We start from the raw sequence: 22,866 nt of genomic DNA, 5'->3' as shown, positions 1-22,866 counted from the left end.
TACGTTCAGGCTTCAGCGGTGTGTAAAACTTCTTTTCTGCTCATCTATGATTCAACAACAGAATGAAACATTTATCTAATATATCAGAGAAAACTGAAAGACAATATAAGACCGCAGAAAATGATTTAGCAAATTAGTGGTCAGTAATGTTTTTAATTGACAATAAAAGCAGCTATATGTAAACTTTGCCTAGAAAGTGACTCTCAGAAGGATTGATAACAGGTGAAAGTAAGTATGATAGAAGCTGAGGTGACAAAGTTTACTCGCTACCATTCTGCCAAAAGTGTGTCAAAGTGGGCCAAACAGCGTAAATTAACAGTCAATAGCAGTATTGTTTCTGAGAAGAATGTCCTTTATCTCCGGAACAAGTTTCCCTCGTTCATCCCGGCCCTACATCTCTGTCTCCTCCCTGCTCTTTTCCCACTCCGGAGTGAATGTAATCAGCTGTGACATGAGAAAACACGTTCTCTGTCTGTCAGGACTCTGCTAGTCTTCCGCTGACAGTCCTCTGCTGACTCTCCTCCTCCTCCTCCCCCAAAACGGCCTTCACCCCACCTCCCCGTCTCCCCTCTCTCACATCCGCTGTGCTTATGAACATCAAAATGCCATTAGGCCCTCCAAAACACCTCTGGTCCCTCGGTTAGCTGGTCCTCGAACTGTGGTCGTGCACTCTGAGCCCTCAGAGCACCAACTATTGCTCACCACTGGGCCTCTGCTCCAGTCGTTGTGAAAAATAAACCCCAAAAAGAGCCATTCCTGAGAAAAAATATTGGGAAGTGAAAGACGGATAGAACAACTGGGGCAGATAACACCCAGCAAAATACAATAACGCTGCATCTGGTGACGGTCAGACATTGTAATTGCTTAAGGCAGTGGAGGGATGGTGGTGGCAGAGGGTGAGGATGTGGAGGTGGCATGGCGGGTGCTAATGGAGTGATGTCATATGAAACGCCAGAATGACAGCTAGTTAACTGAGGAGGTTTGGCTGATCAAATAAAATGCATTAACTCCAGGAAATGGATATCGCGGGCAGTCTCAGAAATGGCCATATCTAATGAGGCAAAATGCAAATGAAGGAGGAAAAGAGTCGTGAAAACGTTTAAACTAACTATAAAGGGATGATGGAGTGTCGGACAGTGGCCGTCAATCTCCCCACTCATTACCTTCATGTGAAATTAACAGCGGCTTTAATCATTACATAAAATCTGCTCCAGCCCATTTGTTGATAATTGTGAGGCGCGGAGGTTCAGAGTGGGTTCTTTGTCATCAATCACAGCAGCAGTATATTTCCTCTGGTTAGGGGACACTCTGCGAGTAAAAATATAAGTTATACTACATGCCTCTTACACTATTTCTCTTCCTGAGGAATGATCTATAATATTTAGCTGTTTCCAGATGTATTAAATTTGAAACTACTTGGTGATTAAGTATCTACAGGAAAGTGCTGACCATTTCAGCTCATGATGTGACATATTTGGTGCAGTTATTTCTGTACCATACTAGTGTTAGGTTGGAAATCATAGCAGCGTTAAACCGGTGTTGCAGTAAATCTACTGCTGCTCTGGCTATGACTTTAAAGTGGATACCTGGCCATGTTTTTGGTTGCTGTGAGAAAATGAAAAATAAAATCATTGGAGTCAGGAGATCTGACTATAAAGAAATTACTAACACTATTATTTTGGTGTATTATAGAAGACTCTCCCCAGCCTTTGGATGACAATTACCTCAAATATTCAATATGTAATAAAACATATTTCTTGACTTTAGGAGTTCTATTTCCATTGCACCGACTACATCCCATTCGTTTAGGTGGAAATGGCGTCTCTTTTCACTCTGCTGTTGTTTGACATATAAATATAGCATTTGAATGACTTTAATATCCTCCTAATCAATGTCCAGTGATCTTTTGATGTCCTCAATTCAATATAGGAAGGGTCATTCATGCCGCAGCTTTATAAACACAATAAAGGTAAATGATTACTCTCTACTGTGGTGTCCAAAAATACGGCCAGTAATGAAGAGAAATGGAGGAGTTTGAGGGGGAGGCCTGTCATGTGTCATTGGCCAACTCTAAGCTCTAAGATTAATCACGAGAGAGGGGCTCTGTGGCTAAGATGTGGTCACCCTTGATCGATAAATCCGCCTCCCTCCCTCCCCTCCCTCTATGTCTCTCTGCTTCACTGTCTCTCTCTTTTTTGCTCCCAAATATATATACACAATCGTTGACACAAGCTAAATCAGCATAAGTGGAGAGATGAATTGATGACATTTACAGCCGTATTTGTATTGATTACGCGAGTTTTGACTTCTGAGGCTCCTCTCTTTGAGGAGTTGACTAAAGAAAATGCACTGTTCTTGCATTCTAGTTGAGTTTATTTACAAAACCATCAATTGCACATTCCCACTCCTAATGAAAAAGGCCATAAAATTACCCACCAGGAAAAAAATAAAAATGCAAAATGCTCCTCATAGAGTTCAGTTTAGAGGAATTTCAATTCATGCAGCCCACTATACATTGCAAAATATACACCAAATCTTGTCTCCGCTAACCATGAAAACACCGTTGAGAAGAATTTCTGATAATATTCTGCAGGGACCACAAATGGGACTTTTGACTTGTTCTATGAGGAGGGCATAATGCAATAACATTGCATTAGAAGGGTCTTTTTACAGCGTGGCAGTGCTGCACGGCTGTATTCCTTGTGTGAACCCGGTGCTCTGTTTGCGGTCACTAATGGGCATCAGAAATTACAGGCAGTGGAATCGCGCCCCGCGGGGGGACTGGCCTCCTCAGCGGAGCGGAGCACTTAGACAGTGTCTGGGAGCCTGCTGGAGGAGGAAGGGGGGAACTCAATGTCATAGCCCTGCCTCATAATTAAAGAAACCCTATTCCTTATCCACTGTTAGGTGAGCCCTAGCTTGGTGCTCCATCTGAGGGCTCCCCTGTGGGCGTCTAATGCGTGTTGCCCCCAGTGTGCATGTGGGCTGATCAGGGAGCTGTGCCTTTCTGCTGGGTGTCTGAGCTGGAAGCCCTCTGCCCACCACGAGAGTAACAGGGCCAGGTTTAGAAGAATCACAGACCTCAAAAGCAAAGAAAATATCAACTTGGTGAGGTCTGAAACCCCAACAAAACCAGAAAAGCCAAAAAGGAAGTGCAAGGCAGACTGTAGGTGTAATTTTAAAAGTGAAAGTGCCTTCACAGTTTCCCAAATGATCCTTCTGAAATATGATAAATTTAAGTTTCTCCTTATTTATAAATTCAGGGCTCATCGTTGGTCCTTAAGTCTGTAGATTTTCTTCCTTCCTAATCCCTCATTTGAAGTAAATAAAAGTAGTAGAGCTGTCATGGTCAGGTTGTTTTCCTCATCTAGCTCCCATGCTTTATAATTATTCATATGAAATGTGGTTCTGTTGATGGGCAACAGTCTTATTTTCTGCTTCAGTCAACAGTGCACATTTGTATTTCTAAATTGTGGAGCGCTTGTTATGTAAGGCAATTTTCTGCCTTCTTAAGAGCCGGATCTCCTGTGCATTAATAAGAGGCTAGGCTGAGCTGCTGGAGAGTTGAGGGCCTGTTCATGCTCTAAACCACACAGCCAAAACTAGCAGCACTGCCATTTAAACACACAGTCTGGCACCACATACCATTTATACATATTTAAAAGTTTTATTAGAAAATTGTGATTTTAAAACAGGTGTTATCATGGATAACGGTCAGATGTGAGAATCCTTACAGCTTAAGTGTATTCATATTTTTTTGTAACTTCACCTAAAGATGAATGTTAAATGCAAGAATACAACAGAGCCGTAGCCAAGATTTCAGGAAATAGTGAGATCATGAATCCAGATTCCACCAGCACTACCCCACCACCCTAAGACATTTTCCACTTTTCCCCACATTTATTTACTCACCTTTACACTACCATTGAAAAATGTCAGGAATACAAAAAAATAATTATATGCACATGGTAGTTTACTGCAAGAAATCAGTAGAAAAACATCTGTAGAATTATATTTCTATTAATAAACTCTGTGATCTTTTTCCAAACCACAGACACCACAGTTGAGTAATGAGACATACGACTGATAATGGAATCTTTCCTCAACTTAAGCGTTGCCAGTTTCATCGACAAGCCACAGTATGAGCCATTGGGTCTACATTTTAATTTTGATTTAATACCCCGTGGAATGATGGCGGCCCGTTCTGCTAAATTGAATAGACGTGGGGCTGATCTGGAAAATCAATTAATCGATGTGCAAGGCTCATTTAATACACATGTTAATATAATGGGAGAGACGCCCACCGCCCATAAAAAAGAGACATTTGGAGCAAATTGGACAGTGGTGATTTTAACAGCGGTTGACATAAGTAAAAGTGCACTGCAGTGGAAAACTGTGACATGAGTGTCTGAAGGGGCCTCAGCTGGAGACAAAAGCAGCAGAGATGGGCCTGAGACTTGAGGAGGATGGTGAAGAGAATGGGAGGAGGAGGAGGGGAGAACGACAAGGAGGTGAGGAGAGATGGAGAGTGCAGACAGCCAGGCCTCTGAAAGGCCGTTGTGGTTGGCAGCCGCTGACCTTGGTGACGATGGGTTTTCACCAGAGGCTTCTAATGAAGGCTGATTGCCAGGGAATAGTGAGGGAGCCAAGGGGTAGAGAGGGGAGCGGGGGGTGGTGGAGGGGAGAGAGTGAGCGAGAGAGAGAGACACAGAAGGATAGAGGAGAAGCTCAGGTAATTGCAGCACTTGTGGGTCTGAGGCCCTGCGGTCCTGTGATGTCGGAGTGCAGTGGGGAAGAAGAGAGATGTCTGTGGACGCTTTGGTGGTAAATTGTGGAGCACAGGGATAGGAGGCAGGCCCCTAGGCTGTAATTACCCCTATGAGTGTGCGGATGGAGAGTGGACAGGCCCAGTGTGGGGCTCTGACAGTGATCAAGGAGACGACTGCAAAGGGGAGTAGAGACAGACGGCAGGAGTCTGGCTGAGGAGGAAGACAGGACGCCCCCCGAAAACCAGCCAGCCAGACACTGGACCAAGGTCAGAGGCTATTAGCTAACACACAACATGCTGGTGACAAGACAGCTATGACAAAAACAGCAGAGACAGTGCAGCGTTGTTGAAGATGCAGCTCCTGGATGGAGAAAGACATAATGTAGAAGGATTTGGTAAAAAAAAAAAAACAAAAAAAAAAAAAAAAGCAATGAAAAGGGACTAATTAGATCAGAGCCACACAGAGAGAGAGACATTGGGGCTCCACTGGATGGCGCAGCTGGGTCAGGAGGATCCAGGGCATACAAACTGGAATAAGAGAGTTGATAGGCTGGCCTAAGCTTCCTGCTGCCACGGATCAGTATGTACTGCCTCTCCTCTCCCTGCCTGGGCTGATGTAACTCACTGGAGTGGCAAATTACACCAGACCTACAGCTGTAGCCCGACATTATGATTAATTTGATCAGTAATTTCTCCTGTTTTTCATTTTAATCGCCGCGACCATTCTGCTGTGGCAGGTCTTTCAGATCTAATTAAGATCAATTCCGGTGTAACAGACTTGGCGAGCGCCTTTACCCCGTCAAATCCCTGAGCTCTCCGGGCGTGGAGAAAACCCGCAGCTCTAATCAATCAACTTCCAGCAAAATCCAGCGAGCTCCTGCAATCAGCCCATTAACACACTTAAGCAAATTTTATAATCTCCCCCGTCTATTTGTCATCACTGTGGTGGCTATTTCAGGCAGCCACAGGCCGCATCTCACTGTCCTCTGCGTGTTGGGAAGCAGAGAGGGTGTGGGCGGGGTAGAAAGGTAAATTCTTACTTCATTTAAACACATTAGCTGCAGTAATCTGAGTTCAGACCATTGACTCAAGGGGGCACAGTCTGTTGTGGTGTGATTTGTATTCTAATAGGGATAGTAATGAGCCAATTAATGAATTTAGTTTCACAAATTAAAAACACCAAACACTAAAAACACTAGGGATGTAATGAATGCTCAGGATTTCCTCACTATGGGTTTACGGAGAATAACACACACCTCCCATGAGAAGAGAATTACAATGGGATATTAATTGGTACATAATGAGTGTTTGTCTCTCTGCAGCTCTGTGCGTATTTTCAGCAAATAGTTGAATGGCTGGGTGATTCTGTGCGTCTGAATAATGACAGCAGGAAATTATCTGTGTAATGCTGATTGTATTATGGTAATTATGACTCGACTTTACTGCACAGACCAGTTCCTCTGGGTGAAGCAAGCAAACACCAGAAATGCCCTTCTGTGTCTTCAATTAAAACATACAAAAGGCAGATCACGGTGACAATTCATGTGTGTTTGTGAGAAAGTCTCTGCTCAGGGAGTCTCCCTGAATTAAAAACTTATGTGAATTAACCCGTGAGTTGCTCAGTGAAAATCCAATCACTGACCCAGGCAGTGGAGGGAGGTGGAGCTGCTGTTTAAATCCTATTGCAGCCTTGAGTGGGTGCTGACGCTGTGGCCTGTCCTTGGGCGAGCCCCTCGCTGGGTGACACGCTCTTTGAAAACACCAGCACTGACCCAGAGAAACTAAACCTTTTACGGCCATTCTGCTTCTCCCACACACGCAAACACACAAACACACGTTCCATAATCCTATTTGATGAAGCAATATCTTAATGATACCTGATGTGGCCCCTTTGCCCCCCTCAAGGGAGGTCTGTCCTCAGTCATCATAATCAGCCTCGCTGCTTCTTTTAGAAGAAGACAGTCTATATAAAGCTAAGGGTCTCAGTCTTATCAATGCAGTGAGCTTGTTCTTAAATAATCCTGCTTCTGCTGTCTTTGTGTGTCAGAGAAAGATATTCACAGATTCTTGGAAATTTAACAATGTAGTGGCTTCCTAGCAAATCAGAGACTTATAAGTGGGATAAGTAGTCTGATTGTAGTGCATCTGTTACCTAAGGTCTTTGTACGTTGCCTGATGCAAGCTTAATGTGTGAATCTGTATGTTGGTCAGTCGCCGTTGTATTCACAGTCAGACTGGACAGTGTGTTTGGTGCGATGTAGCGGCTAGCCTTTGGAGCCCATTAAATCCAGAGGCTGTTTTTCCTGCTGAGTCTCACTAGGCCGTGACAGGGCCGGAGAGGGCTGCAAGGGGGGAAACAAATAGCCCAACTCATCCTGACCATAAAGAAGGTTGCACCACAACCCAATAAGGGTCTGACGCTGATGAATGTGACCAGGGACAGAAAGGCGACCCTGGCCAGTCTCCACCAGAAATGAAACCACAGGGATATAAAATAGGTTATTATCGTCACACAATGACAGCCAGACGGACAGAAGGGCAGAGATGGATGGACAGACAAAGTGACTAAAAAGGAGGTTGAGTACGAAGAGCAGCGAAGATTAAAGGACTGATTACAGCCAGAAAGCCCAAGGTTAGATAACCTCAGAATCCCTCCTGAATCTGCTGTAGGAGGATGTGAATCGTGCTTCTTGCCTGGTTGTGAGGCCCGATGTGCTCAAGTGCGTCAAGGCTTCAGCAACAAGATGCATATTCTAATAGCTCCACATAGACAGAAGAGCTGCCAGCATCCATTCAAATACTGCCACTTGATAAAGATCAAGTACTAACAGAGAATCAAGCCTTGTGTGTACTGCTTAAGCACAGTGTTTTCTCAAGGTTGACCTGCCCAAAATCATCAATGACACAGTTCAGATGCTCACTTCAGTTCATTAACAAGCGAATGTGCAAAAAGTGAAGCATCAATCTGGTACTGGATTAGTATTGCAGTTGACAGATTGGATTAATGAAATTGTTTTTTATTCAGAAGTAACCAATCCACATTAAATACTGTCTCTTGGCCATTTTTCTTTATAAAAAGAAAAATATACTTAACATTTGTACAAGCCTGAAAAGAAAGTTGGTGTATGAACATCTCAAATTATAGCTAAGAGGTGACATGTAATTACAGCCTCATGTTACCTTACACAAAGAAAAATGATCCCAATCAGTTGCATACAGTGAGAGATATACATTTAAAATTTTATATAAAAAAGTGAATCGTTATCAGATCAGTATGAGGCCAATTCCATGACTTTAGGTTTCAGAATCAGTATCAGAAAGAGAAAAAGTTGGATCGGTGCAGACTCACCGACAAAGGCATGGGCGGGGTGACGGGCGAAGGAAGGCTGCGGGCCGGCGACTGGTTGGGCCTGTGCGGCGGGGACTGCTGCGGTTGTCCAGAGGTGGAGGAGCAGGCAGAGCCTGGAGACGGGACAGAGGTCTGCTGCTGGCTGGGCGGGGTCATGTGATGCTGGGATGGCAGCTGGTTCTGGGTGTGGGAGTGGGTCTGTTGGTGATGGTGTTGCTGCTGATGTTGCTGTTGCTGCTGCTGGTGGTGCTGCTGCATCTGTTGGAGCTGCTGCAGGTGTTGGAGCTGGGAGTTCAGTGATGAGGTAGCTGTTGATGAAAGGACAGCGAGTTGTTTGATTCCTCTTTGTGCTTGAGACTTGAACTCTCCACAGAGTGCAACAAACACAAATAAGTTTGGACTGACAACATGAACAGGAAGCCCTCATTATTTGAAGAATATGCTCACACCTCAGATAGAAATACATGTACACATAGAGGTGTGGGATGCATAGGGTGAATAGTGAGAGACATGTAAATAGCATGGAGCCTCAACAAGGTCCTCCAGGGTTTTCAGTCTGCATGATAGAGTCAGTGAATTAAATTTAGCTAGTTGGAGGACAAAGCTATCAAGCCTGGCTGATATAATTGCTCTCTCTGGAGCCAAAAGTCTTCATTGTCACTTGGAGAATGTCAGAATCTTTGGTTTAATGGCTTAAAATCTCATAGGAAAGAGACATCTATCTTCACTGGAAGACTTCAGAAATAAACCCATTAACTAATTGGATCCAATAATGGCACGCCATTAGAACCTCATTTCTACATTTAAATGCTTATAAATTTTTATGCTGTTTAAAAGAAACGGTTAACACTCCGGCTGAGCCAGGAGGCAGCCACACCAGCATGCAAATACTCCCATGGACTCCATCTAAAATATAAAATAAACATAAAAATCTTTTATTTTTTTATTGTCTTTAACGTCATTTAACCAGGTAAAACCTGACTTCATGGTAATTTTCTATGGCAGTTCACTCAAAAACATCTGAATACAGAATTTTCTGGATTTTCTATCAGTTCACACACACACATTGTGTTTGAATGTCAGAAGAAATCCATACCACAACATAGACAACAAATAATGTCTACTAAAGGTGTCAACCGTAATACTAAATGTGGAGAATTGGGCTAAAAAACAACATCTAAACTGACCTTCAAGCTCCTTAAATAGAAAACGTATAAACTGAGTTTCCATACAGATATGATGGATAGAAAAGTGTTTTTATACCTGTGCTCACATTCAGGAAGCTCTTGACAGCCTTTTTTCAGTCAAACACGCCAGAAAATCCTTAAAAGAAACTAGTCGTATGTCTGCAGTGACATGAAAAGGTTATTCACAGGTCTGCTAAATGCAAAAGGCATAAAATAAACACATACTGATTTTAAACTTTAAAATATATTGTTCCTACAATGACTTCTACAGCCACAGACAGTTAATCTGAGTGTGTGCTGTTGCCTTTGACTCTGTGATGTTACACAGCTTTGTATAGAAAGCAAAAGGATGAATACAACAGATGACCATGACAGGATGCAACATGATTTTCTGTGGCTTAAAAGATAATACAAGTTTAGAGGGGACAAGACCTGATCTGTATGTTGATATTTGACTGGACTTCACTACAGCAAAAAATTGTAAAAAAAATATTCCTTAAACTGAGGCCAGGCGAGGTTAAGATAGTCCCCATAACTAATGATGACAAAATCTAAAAAAGTTTTAAAAGTATTATTTCTTTGACTAAAAAGCAAGATAGCTATACAAAGTAAAGCATACTGTATATATATACTGTCTAGAAGAACAAATGAATGATTCTTGCTTACTGAAAAATAAGTTTATCATGCATTATATAATTGCCCATGAGCTTAGAATGGTAAAGAAATTCAACTCGGCATTGAACTAATTAAACAGCACAAAAACTACTACCTTTATCTCTAAAACAAAGAATAATTCAAAGAAGCAAATTTTCTCTTTCCTCAATAAATAAAGGAAGAATTGTCTCTACCTGCATTCAAATTCCCAGATTACAGATTTGGTTTAATTTGACATGTAAAAACAAGACTGAGAATAACATTCTTAAATTCTTACTGCAAATGCACATTATGTATATATGACTCCTCACTATCTCAACCTAGTATCTACAGTATTACGAGAAAGTACATACGGAGTTTACTATTAAAATAACTTACAATACAAAGGGCTGAATAACAAACGCTGGTTCAAAAGAGTGTTTGTGAACATCTATTGATAATGCAGCCACGCAATTGTGAAGACAGGCTTGTATACATACAGGATCAATGCACTTAAATAATTTAAGTATGGTTGCCTCATAAAAGATGAATAAAACATCAGGGCAGACAAGTCTTTGATTAGTGTGGTCACTGCGACTCCAGGACAGGCACAGATGAACATTTGATGAAGATCAGATCATCCTCCTCTTCCCTCACTCTGCAGAAGCCCAGCAAAAGAAAGCCAGCATCTCTTGGCCAGTAAACAGTACACTTTTACGTTTCTTCTACCTCCTGACACATTGACACCTCTCTCACACCCCCACCATGAATTATATATCATCTGTGCAAACGGCAAGAGTCCAATTCTCACTTGAAATGTTGGGGCAAGTTGTCTTGCAAGCGCTGAGCCCCTGACAGGACCGGCTCTTTTCCTTTGCAACTTCACAACGACAAAATGTTGAGACCTATTTAAAGATGGAATAAAAGGGAACAAAGACGGAGAAAACAAAAGGGGGATAAAATGAGATTTCTGTCAAGAAATTATCGAAACCAGGCGAAGATCAAAGACGATTGGAGAATTTCCTCCAGCGCCAACCATTACGCCGAGAAACAAAAGGTACAACAAAAAATATGAGGCAAAAGAAAACAAATACAGAGGGAATATGGAAGAAGCCCCATGTGGCCTTATTATAAGGGCTACACCGCAGGTACTATATTCTTTAACAGCAGTGCTTTATAAATTCTGTCATCTTGTTAAGACTGTCAGGACTACTGACCCTCCCTTCCCCTCTAACTGGGCAACTGGCATTTTGAAGCTCATTCTTTTAACCACAGCTGTCTGATTGCTTTGCTTGAGCACATAATCCAAACGGCTTGTCTCAGCTAATTGTTTGCGCTCCTTCCTCCAGCAGACACAGGGCCGAGGCTGAGAGTGGGAGCTTCACTTATGATGGAGAGAGGGCAAAAGGGTGCCGGGATCCTATAGTGCTCATTATATCTCCCACTGTCTCTTTGTTGTGTTTCATATTCACTAGTTCTCCGACTGCGAAGCAAGCAACGCTCCCACTTAGTCATCACGCCCGAGGGGTGTAAGAGCAAGGGTCCCACTTTCACTGCTGTCACAACTTGCCTATGTTAATGTTTATAATGAGGAATGAGCCAGATCATAGAGGAGAGTCATGCAGCTAAATGACCAGAAATGGGCTGAACTGTGGCATTTTGTGCTCCACTTAAACATTTAACAACAATCACTTGGGACTATGAAACACCAACACTGAGAAGTCTAAGGCCTCCAACCTCAGCTCTTTGAAGAACTGTCTGCCATCTCTCTTTCAGAGCTTTTTTGCTTTAGTGCCACAGTAGAAATCAACTGTTATCTTTGACTGCCCCGGCCCGGCTTCTGAAGTACTGGAGGACGAAGCAAGACTGATTGTCAGAGGTCGAAAGGCTAGGTCAAAGCCGGCTCATTCGTCAGACAAAATGCTATTTTTGTTTCCTGTGTGGTTGAGGAGTGAAGGGGAGGGGAGAAGCAGCCTGCTCTCTCATTACCAGTGCTATCTCAGTAGTCCCTGCCAACCCCCCTATTATGGCACTTTTCTCTCTGGGGCTGATTTGAGCTTGACTCCTTGTTTTCCTCTCAATACACAACACTTACATTTACAACTGTTCCCTATGAGTTATCTTATATATCGCTTGTGTGTTTGCATGTTTGTGTGCAGGTGTAGTCAGGGCAGAAGCCAAACTTTTTACATATCTCCCACAGTCATACTCAACCTAAAGGTGGATTTTGATGAACATGCAGGACATTAATGCTGAAAAACTGCCATAAATGTGCAGTACTGTATGTGTGATGTGCATGTATGAAAATTTGTGTTTTGGCTACATTTTGGCTGTTACACACTACATACCTGACTTATGTCATACTAACTGCCACTGTAAATTTATTGCGCTAAAAGAAATACAAACACATCTATTGATGCATTTAGGTTTTCTAGAAAGCGTATATGAATAGGTGCTCATCATATTATAGCACTTAGAAAAGGCCCAGTCAAGGCCAACATGAAGAACGACTGCAGTGTAACAGTAATCACGTCTACACAAAAGGACTTCACAAAAGTGAAGTGAATCTTTCACTCCACCAAACTGTGCGGAGTATTGTATAAAGACAGCAGAGAGCGCGGTCCGAAGAAGGCGGAGATCTCATCTCATGTCGAAGTAGTTTTCTGGGCATCAAAAAGAAAAACATAGTTCATAAAGCTTGAAAAGAATTTATCGAGTTAACAAGAATGAATAAAATCTATAGTCACTTTTGTGTAAGATCGGTAAATCATATGTACAGTATATATGCATTGTATGGTTTTCTTAAATATATGGTTATTGCTTTTGAAGTAGTTGGTGTTGGAATATGTGCATCACCTCTTCTGGTCAGCTCAGATATGTAATTAAACTGAGAACAGAAAAATGTCTTCAACTCAGATCATCCCTAACTGCTGCTGTACCATCTGAATGTCTTTGGCATCATTTAGGAGTGCTGTAAATTAGGAGCTAATCAGAAGCTGCGGAGGAGCCTGTCAGGAGTTAATGAAATTGTCCAATGTGACCCACCCTGTATTTTTAGGAACTGCTCTAGTCTAAACACAGCTGCCATTCTCTAACAAGAGAGGTGACAGGGGACAAACAAGCTCCCCATTACTGCTCTGCCTCACGTTCCACTATGGGAGTCCATAAACCACTGTCTCAATTGCCTTTTCAGTGAGTCACACTGATAATTACTCCACTGGAGGTAAGGAGATTTAGACTCTGAGATCTGGTAATTACAAAGGTGGTCAAAGGAAGGTCATTTTTACTCTGCGGATTAGATTGGAGCACTTGTACACTGATGAAGTGGATAACATCACTGTTTATGCACTCATTCCTTTAGTTCACTGTTAACTTTTATCACCGTTGGTCACTTTGTGTCACATTCATAACACTGAAGTACAAAAGTATTATTATCTGAATGTACTTAAAGTATCAAAAGTAAAAGTACTCATAATGCAAAACAAATGGCCAATGTGAGTGATATAACATTACTGTATATATTACAGAATATAATTGGATTATTATTACTGATGCATTAATGTGTAAGTAGCGTTTTACTTCTTTTAGTGAAGAAGTATAAAGTGGCATGAAATGGAAATACTCAAGTACATAAAAGTTATACTTAAATACAGTACAGTAAATGTACTTCGTTAAATTCCACCACTGCTCATCACTTCAGCATTAGCTACTTCATCAATTGTTAACATATCTGTGTATCGTTTAATGTATTTTGACATTGGAAGACAAACCCAAAGCAAAGTTGGAAAAGCAGAAAAACAAAGGTTTCACTGGTTTTCTTAACACAACCTCGAACACAAATTTGTGTTACATTCATTTTAACAGCGAGTCCATACAATCGGTAATAACGTTAAAGGAATGGAAAATAGATTCCTGCCTTGGCAATGGCTGGAATAAACATGGAGAAAATGAAACGTTAGAGGAAGTAGAGAACTACTGAATAAAAACATTACTCAGAACCACATCAGGCAATATCACTGTTTCAGTCCTGCTGCAGGAGGAACTCAGCGACTACAAAAAAAATATAGGCAGTTAAGATTTGAGCAGAGTTGCGGAGCCACAGGATTTTAGAGAGTAAACCACATTGCTTGTAGGGATCCAGAGATAATGCTTTCACTTTGTGATGCAAGGCAATATCAAGCTGTGTTGTAGAATTCTCACTCTGGGGGAAGCATTTCAAAGAATCAAATCCTCTCCTTGGAGATGTTACACATACAAGAAAATCCCTGTGTGCTTGATAATGTTGCCCTTTTGTGTGTTGCTTACGCTAGGTTATTGATTTCCAAAGTGTGGTCCAGGGACCTCTTGGGGCCCTTGAGAGAGTTCCAAGGGGTCCCCAGCACAGTGAGATCTAGTTTAATTTCATGATATCCTTCCTGAGAGAGAATATATAAAGATTATTGTAGCTTGTAGCCTTTTCTACCTTTAAATACTGACCTGTGCTATCAAACTATGTGCTAATGAGGCTGAAAGTGTGCATGTTTTCTTTCCAACTAAAGAATTGAAAGTTAATTTCACAAATTAGTTGATCTCTCTCTGCTTGAAGGTTTGTTAAACAGCGAAATTAGTTGGTTCACTGTCTGTTTTTTTTTTAGAAAAACATGCAGACTCTTGGCCCTCCATGGCACAAGGCTGCTATGTCTAAAATGAAAAATCTCAGGTGTGGTTCTTTAGGACAAAACCTTATTGAATAACATGATGAAGCATTGGGAAAGATTTATGATTATAAAACATAAGAAATAGATAATGTTCAAGAAATCCTTTAAAAGGAAAGTATTTAACTATATTAACTATACTGTTACATACACTGCCTCAAAACACTTTCTTAAATCAAATTAATGACCAAACCAACCAGATCTCTTGTCTACATTGAGACATTTTTGGACACAAGTGGAGTTTCACTCTCATTTCAAATACTACGTGGACAGTATGTAATACTGTGGTGCCCAGTAAGGGGTCCCTCGCTTTTGTCCTTCAAAGTCCAGAAGGTGCTGGACCCCCCCTTCTTAAAGAAAAAAGAGCCTGTCTGTCTGGCAGGACAGACTGGGTTATTACAGCGTGTTCATGGTCCCATCATGTGTCGTCAGACCAAAGCGGAGGCCGCGAGTAAAAGCCTCATGCAAAATTTATGTTCATGCGGCTGTTTCGGTGGGTGGAAAAATCAATATTGCGGGCCTGATGCACGGAGATGACTGAGTGCTCTCTGACTGACAGTAAAAGCTGAGAGAGATTGAGGGGCTACATTTATTGCTCTAGAAATGGAGTGGAGTAGAGTTGCCCTAATAGTCTAGTTCACCTTAAATTTGAATTTCATTGTGTATTATTTTGGTAACAACTTGGATACTGAGGGCTTGAACGAATTACACCATTAGAGAAAAAGAGAACAAATCAAGAATAAGCAAGCTTGTTTTCAAATCATCTAAAACACATCTTGCATTGTGGTTTCTGAGCAGCTAAAGTATTGTATATTATGGGGTTATTAAGCCTTCCCTTCCTTTCCAACTTACACAGATATAAAATGATTGTAGAATAATCAAAAGACAATGTGGGTATGAGGAGGACATCATAGGGCTTTTGTTCTGCGCTGCTTCGCTTACATATGCTTTTGATAGCGTGCCACATACCCACAGTGCATTTGGGGAGGAATGTGAGAAGAGAACGAAAGAAAGTGAGAAAAAGAAATTCAGTGGGATGAAATAACCCCAAACAATGGGATTTGCTTTCCATTCTTCTGCCTCCATCTTCTGTCTTTAATTATTCCCTTTGGTTGTCTGAGAGAGCGTGTAAGCACTTTCACACAGCACAACATGCCCAGCAGCACAACACTGTCTGCCTTAGTGATGTGGAGACTTCTGAGTGACACTGAGCCTCTTGTGATTATTAATGCTGTTTAATACAACACAGAGCAGCCACTAAGATTGAGGGAAAAAACAGATTTCAAAATGCATGCATTCAAAATGCAATGTGAATGGAATTATGTACTACATGAGCACTGCACTTCAGATACATTTTCCCTCTGCTACATGAACAATGTGTACACCATGAAATGAAGGCTAATGTTTTGTAGAGATGAACAGAACACTGAAAATGTGTATTTGATAATAACTACCAAGTATGCTCTATTTTGTACACAGCATTTAATGGAACCTCAGCTGATCCTGGTGGGATCCTTTGTGCCGGTTTAGTAGTTTCTTCCTGAATCGCATATGAGATATTTGAGAGCCCAGAACGATGTATGATGAATGAAGTAGCATGCTACTTATACGCTTATCGTGCTCACTGACTAGCAACAGGTTCAGCAAAGGGCAGCGGCAGTAAATGAAATTCTGCACCGGGACAATATATCATCAAAAGAAATGTATGCACCCGAAACTTACAAGCCTTCTCCAGATGCAGACAAGGTGCCTGACGGGGGTTGGGGGAGGTGGTGAGGATGGGATAGTAGGGGAAAAAAAGGGGGGAAGTGGGAGAATGGGGGGAGGGGGGGCTGGTTTACTGGATGGGTGAGAAGCAAGCAAGGGGAAGCAGCAGATTTTGTTGAATCAGTTCTATTTTCATACTGGCTGATCTGTGTCTTTTAACCATTTCACTGCAGCTGGAAAATGAAAGTACCGGGGCTAATTTCACAGTGAGAGCTCACTGAACAAAACCCCCCACGGTCTGTGGAAAAAGGTGCTAAGTCTACTTTGTCATTGTGAATTACGGCAGCGTAATTCAGGAAACGGGCTTGTGTGTTTGAGAGAGAAAAGTAGAAAATATATTCAGAAAGAAAAGCAAGAAAAGCCTTTTTCCTCTCTGGCCTGAGATGTACTTAGTGAGGTTTACTTATGATCTTCAAGTAACAGATATCGCTCTTCAAACATGCTATCCTGTACTGATGCCACAGGATCCATCTGTGATGTGTCTGCAGTTAGTCCAGAAATAGCACCCACGGGATTTACACACTCCTCAGGCCTCCTACGGGACCTTTTAAGCTGCACTGATACTGATAAAAGCCCCCACAAGTCTGGCCCCCAGATACCTCGGCCATTAATTAAGGTAATTAGGCCCTGGTCAGCAATTAGTAACCACAGATAGCTTTTAGCAGTGGCTAAGACGTCCCCACTGGTGAGGGGTTTGGTTCCATACCATCTGCTGACAAATGTCACCACGGACTCTTTGGTTTCACAGATGTGGAACTGGAGAGCCGTGTTTAAAAATGACCTCTGTGTGATCCAGGCTGGCTCCCAGACCCCCACAGCCTCTCTGCTTCTGCAGGATCACTTTGTTCTTTCTTTGGTTCTTTTCTCTTTCAAACATGGAAGAGCGAGCTCTATGAAAATCCATACAATGCTCTACACGGCCAGAGTGGGAACAGGAAACACGCACTGCACAAGGTATCGATCAAAATTAGAACATCTGGTCTGAGTGTAAGTAGTATTGATTAGAGCGTAATGCTACATTGATTTGCTTGCTTATTAAGTCCATGATAGATCCATATTGATAATATGTTAGTATACATTATAATGTTATATACAGTTATATTGAAAGTGAGGATATATCAAAATGCTTTAAATGTAGTATTTTAATAAAGCAAGTTTTCACAGATTTTTTTTACTGTACATTAAGTTGATAAGTTATATCAGCACATTCCTCTAGACAAAAATTTTATGTAACAAAGACATGTTAACAACACAATGCGAGGAAACAGCCATTAACGTCCTATTAAATCTTTTCTTAAAGCACCGGTGATACGTAAATTCACAGGAAATCATTAACAAAAGCAAAGACTTACTGAATAAATGTGAGAAACATTCACATACAAATGTGGCATTTATACTAATATCAAAATATAGCAGTTTGTGTATTTCATCCTGTGGCAAAGGTGTGTGATATAAGGCGCTGTGAGTATAACAGACTGATAAAAACAGGCTGAATACACACATTCAACCTTAGAGAACAGATCATGCAACAACTCACATTACTGGAGAATGGGAAATAAAGGATGCAGCTGTGCTACTTTACACAATTCCACATTTCAAGCAATCGGTGATAACACCATTTTCATTCCGGTTCAGTCCCATAAAATTACCATTAACATTACAACTCATGCAGAACACAGATAAATGTAAAATGTCACCCAGTTCTGCCAGGCGGGAATTCCAGTTCCACAAGATTACCATCTCTGTCTGCTCTCTCCCACTGCACCTTGTCTAATATTTCATTTACAACATTTCATAAGTTCATTTTCCCCTCACTGACCATGTAAATCACAAATCAATTTTCATTTAAAATGCTTGACTACAGATTGTTGCTGAAAGCTTCTGAATTGCGCCTCAGCAATATGGCAGACCTTTAGCAAATCTTTCGGAAACAGTCTAGCCGGAAAAAGGGAGGAAAAAAGTGAGATGTAATTTCTACAAAACAACTCCGGGGCCAAGTGGTCAAGGCATTTACTGGAAGCATTTTACAAGTGTTGAAATATCATGAAAACAAAACACTAATATGTATTGTAATTTATATCAGATTCAGTGCTCAATCTGATCGACTGGTCCACTCAACAGGAACAATAGGCTGATTATGTGATGATGAAAAGATTAACTCTATTGATTATGAATAATTGTTGGGGATATCTTAACAATATATGCAACAATCTTAAATACAGAATATGTATTAGGGATATCAGTGTGCAGATGATTTTAGAAATGGTTCAGATAATTCAGAGTATTAAAAAATATCCACATAACTTGTAATATGTTTCAATTGTAAACAGTGAATTTGGTTGAATGGACACAACAGTATGCATGTTTCACATTTAAAAACTTACAGTAATTAAACCAGGGAGAGGGTAATCTGTTATAGCTCAGGAGCTAAGGGAATAGAAGACAGCTGGATTAAAATTGAATAATTTAGTATGTTGCTAATCATTCATGTAATTGGAAGCTAATTAGAAAATTTGTCATGTTGGCATTCACAATCCCAATTCAGAAACATATCCTCTCGTGCTACACTTCCATTGAAATAAATGCAGTACACTCTGCATACACAGTGCAGACAGACAGTGTGTAATGTAGAGGGACTGTCTTTTTGCAAAAAGCCTCCCTCAGTGTTTACCAGTGAGGGCAGATGTCAGGGTTTGCGGTGGAGGAGCAGACACAGCCACATCTGATTAACAATATTATTGTCCTCCTCCACACCACCATAAAGACCCCCCCCCCTTTCTTTCTTTCTTTCTTTCTATTTCAGGCTCTGGCAGCGTGCTGTCCTGTGGCATGGCTGAGCCAGAGTGACACTGCCACCATCCACAGAAACAAAACACAAGTCAAGAGCCAGAATGTTAGGACAAACAGCACTGCTGTATCTTACCAGACAGAAAACATAAAAATATCTTGTGATACATACGGTATATTCAAAATCATTTGTAATGTTATTTTTGTGCAATTATGAAATATATGTAACTTGAATTCAGAACAAATCATCAACATGTCTGCAACAAGTGAAACACCAGGGGGGAAAATTTACTTACATCTCAGCTTCAAAAAAGACATCAGAGTATGAATCATGAGTCTCATGGGAGTGTCTGTGTGTTCATATGTGCATGTACAGTAAACCTGCGCATCAGCCTCAGTGTAAATTTGTGTGTTTGATTCTAACCCTCTCATCGCTCCTCTGTACATTTTGATTGGTGATTTTTTTCTTCTTTCTGTCGCCAAACTGTCATAAAGGCAGTAACCCCACACGTTTCCAAGTTGCTTATTGAAGACAAACAATAAACCACTGGCAGATATCAATGGCAGAGATGAGAACCCGGGTGCCATATCTGCTGGGACTGCCTGGCGAACCTGCCTCTGCCTGCGCTTCATCTCCAGCAGCACCTCTCACTCTCAATTATTTGGCTGCTGTCACAACAAATCAATCAAATTACCGCTCCAGGACTGTGTGCAGCTGCTCCTATTGCACTGCTAGTTGCATTAGCTTTGAAATGTATGAGGTCTACATTTTATCACTGTTATTTATTTAATGCAGCTCTCTCCCCTGTGAGTCATCTTACAACCACAGCAAAGTTAAATCATTAAAGGCCGACGTGGAATACATACCGCTTGAGAACACTTCAAATTAAACAGCTATAAGGGAGAAGGGATGGGTTTGGCCTCTGTTGTGTCAAGATGGCAGATGCTGATGGGAGGAAATGTGGACTGCTTGCACTAGGTCCTCTTAATGTACTCCTCTACTGGCTGAATGCACACACAAACAATAGCTTATTTCTTTTCTTATCCCAAAATGGTTCGACAAATATACACATGAGAAAAAGAAGCCTACAATGAGCAACTAGTGTGGCAACAACAAGCCCAAAAAGGATGCTTGAAATTCTCTAGCTCCGATAATGTAATGGGTAAAGGGACACAGAGGCATTCCCACAGCAGACAGAGGTTAAGCCAGTGGCCCCGGCCCGGTGATCTAAACTCTTAAAGGAGCAGCAGTCAGCTGAGGCAGAAGAGATACAGTCTGACATGTCTAACTAGTGTGGAAACATTTGGCTCTTCCCCCAGGAGCCCACCCTTTGGTGGTGTAATGAGCAGAGTGATTTCCCTAATTTGTATCATGCCAACACCCGCAACCTGCGACGACACCGCTGAGCGTTTTCATCAAAACACAGACATGCCTTTGATTGGCACTGACACCGGGTCTCATTATTGCAGGTGAGTGGGATGTCGACCTTTATCAGGAAGCTTGAGTGCTGTTTTGTGTTTCCTGCGGACGAGTACAGAGGAACAATGCTCTCACCTCACCATTAGAACTCAGTTCTCTGATGTGATTCACTGCCTGGCTTTCTGCTGAGAGCAAATAAGATGGAATATGATTATTAATATGAAAGAGATGGAGTAAACTAGCTTCTTGCATTACCTTTGAGTGAGTCAGAGAAGTGGAGTAGACAGATGAGACTTTGTTCTGCTTCCTCCCATTGGGCATTACATGTACAGTGCTTTGATACAACTTGTTTTACAAGTATGGTAATCATGCTTTGCTTGTTATAAAATCATGTGAAATCTAAACCTATTAAAAATGCAGCAGAAAGTTAGCATCATATCTAACAAAAAAAAATTGTAGATGTTTTGTCTGCATCAGTCGTAGATACTTATATTTGAAACTGTGAAAATCATTAGATTTTTTTATTCATATGAGCTGTCATGTTTACAGACCTCTAGCATGACCCAACCTAGTTTTTGCCTCTGTAAAGTCAGCTAGAATTGTGTGCACTCTGTCACAAAAGATAACTTTCTCCCTTGTTTAGTTTCATTGGGAATTTGTTTTTACTGCATATTTGCAGGCATAAATCATTCTGACAAATAACCAGTTACACTGGTGCCTGTGTTTACTGAGTCTGCCACAAGATGCTGCTCAGTTTTATTTAAGCAACCGCTCCAACTTTATAGCACAACCCCATTACAGTGATAGTTATTCATCACAGTCTGAGAGAGCTGCCCCTCCTAAAGCTCACAGCAGTCCAGCCGGGTCCCTTCTGTCAACATTCATTCTTACAGGGCCAGCTTTGATTAGCATGATCAAAACGTGTGATCAGAGACGCTGTTGTTACTGTTTGTTCTGATTTTGTCTTTTCATTTAATTTCCCTCATTAAAGCTGAATATGAAAATGTTGAAAAACCTAATTTTAATCTAATATAATTTATTAAACATTGCATTCTTACAAAGAATACGACTATGAGACTACAAGCATGCCGGCTCTCATGTTAAGTATACAATTCCTCCACCCTCAACCACCCATTCCCCAAGACAAACAGCCTTATTAGTTGGTCATTAGCCGCCTCATTACATTTAAACACAGCCATTGGCTGGGCTCCTCCTGGAGTCTCATTACTGTGCCTCACAGTTGTCTTGTGTCTGATCTGACGCTAATTAGCTAGCAGCGTGAGTGCTATAAAGCACACTTGCTCCTGAGGTCGTGAAATGAGCTGACTGCTCCCCGGCGACAGCGCGGCGCTGTATTATATGTGTGATTAATCAGGCCTGGAGACCCGTAGGGGCTGGGAAGCGAGGGGGACGCGGGGGCAGAGGCTAGAGTTGCAGTTGTCTGACAGAGGTGCTGTGCCAGCAGGCCTCATTCAGCAGAGCTGTGATGAACTCAGACAGGGGAGAGTGGAGGAGCGCCGCCTGGCCAGAGGGGCCCGGACACAGTCAAGACATTTAGCTTCACTCGTGACTTGTGTCACTTTCTCTCCATGGAGGTCCCTTCAATGCATCCCCTTCAGATAAGAGGACGTGTGAACAGGCAGTCTGTCAGTCCACACGCTTAAAAAAAGATCTGCCACAGAGGCATTTCTCCACAACAGTTTTTTTCCCACTATCTCTCATGGATGGGGAATTTTATCAGGACATTGGATTGCAGTCTGTTGGTTTGTTTAGCAATGGACAATAAGGATGATGTTTGTTTTGGCGTTCTGACACCCTGACAATGTGTTTCTCGATCAGTTCATCAGATCACTGACGCCTGTGGGTTGTTCCTCATGCACCAGAAGGAAGATCTGTTGAAGTGTGAGTCAGACGGGCCTGCTGGGCCCATTATCGTCCGCTACTGATGGATACATTGAAGGGCTCGCTGGATAGATGCGGGTTTATTAAAAGCTCTGCCCACAGCGATGGCTGCTGTTATTTATGCATGTTTGTGTCCATTAGGCTTCTACCTCCACATTTCCTCACTCAGGGCATCTGTCCATCCATTCCCCCACATGAAGGGAGCCTTCCCTGCACTTTGTGCTGCACTGGCATTATTGTAATCTCCATCCTAAAAACACACTGCTTTACATGTAGCCTGGCATCTTTTTACATTAGAGCGGCTCTCTCATCCAAGATTTATGACTGACGGTTGCCCCATCCATCCCTCAATCTAATGG

General features: G+C 41.8%; 1 protein-coding gene across 6 annotated transcripts in view; it reads right to left on the bottom strand.

Annotated features, from left to right (window-relative positions):
* The window catches only part of pou6f2 (POU class 6 homeobox 2), a 75,962-nt gene that overhangs the window by 25,121 nt on the left and 27,975 nt on the right, over nucleotides 1–22,866 (bottom strand). For all 6 annotated transcript variants that reach the window (XM_044175962.1, XM_044175964.1, XM_044175967.1 and 3 more), the window contains one exon: nucleotides 8,118–8,425. In XM_044175962.1, the coding sequence (XP_044031897.1) occupies nucleotides 8,118–8,425 (308 nt within the window). The remainder of the gene's footprint in view (nucleotides 1–8,117; nucleotides 8,426–22,866) is intronic.

This window comes from Siniperca chuatsi, linkage group LG19, assembly GCF_020085105.1.
Source record: "Siniperca chuatsi isolate FFG_IHB_CAS linkage group LG19, ASM2008510v1, whole genome shotgun sequence".
Lineage (NCBI taxonomy): Eukaryota > Metazoa > Chordata > Actinopteri > Centrarchiformes > Sinipercidae > Siniperca > Siniperca chuatsi.
Note: the sequence above shows the minus strand (reverse complement) of the source record. Positions and strands in the feature narration are given on the sequence as shown.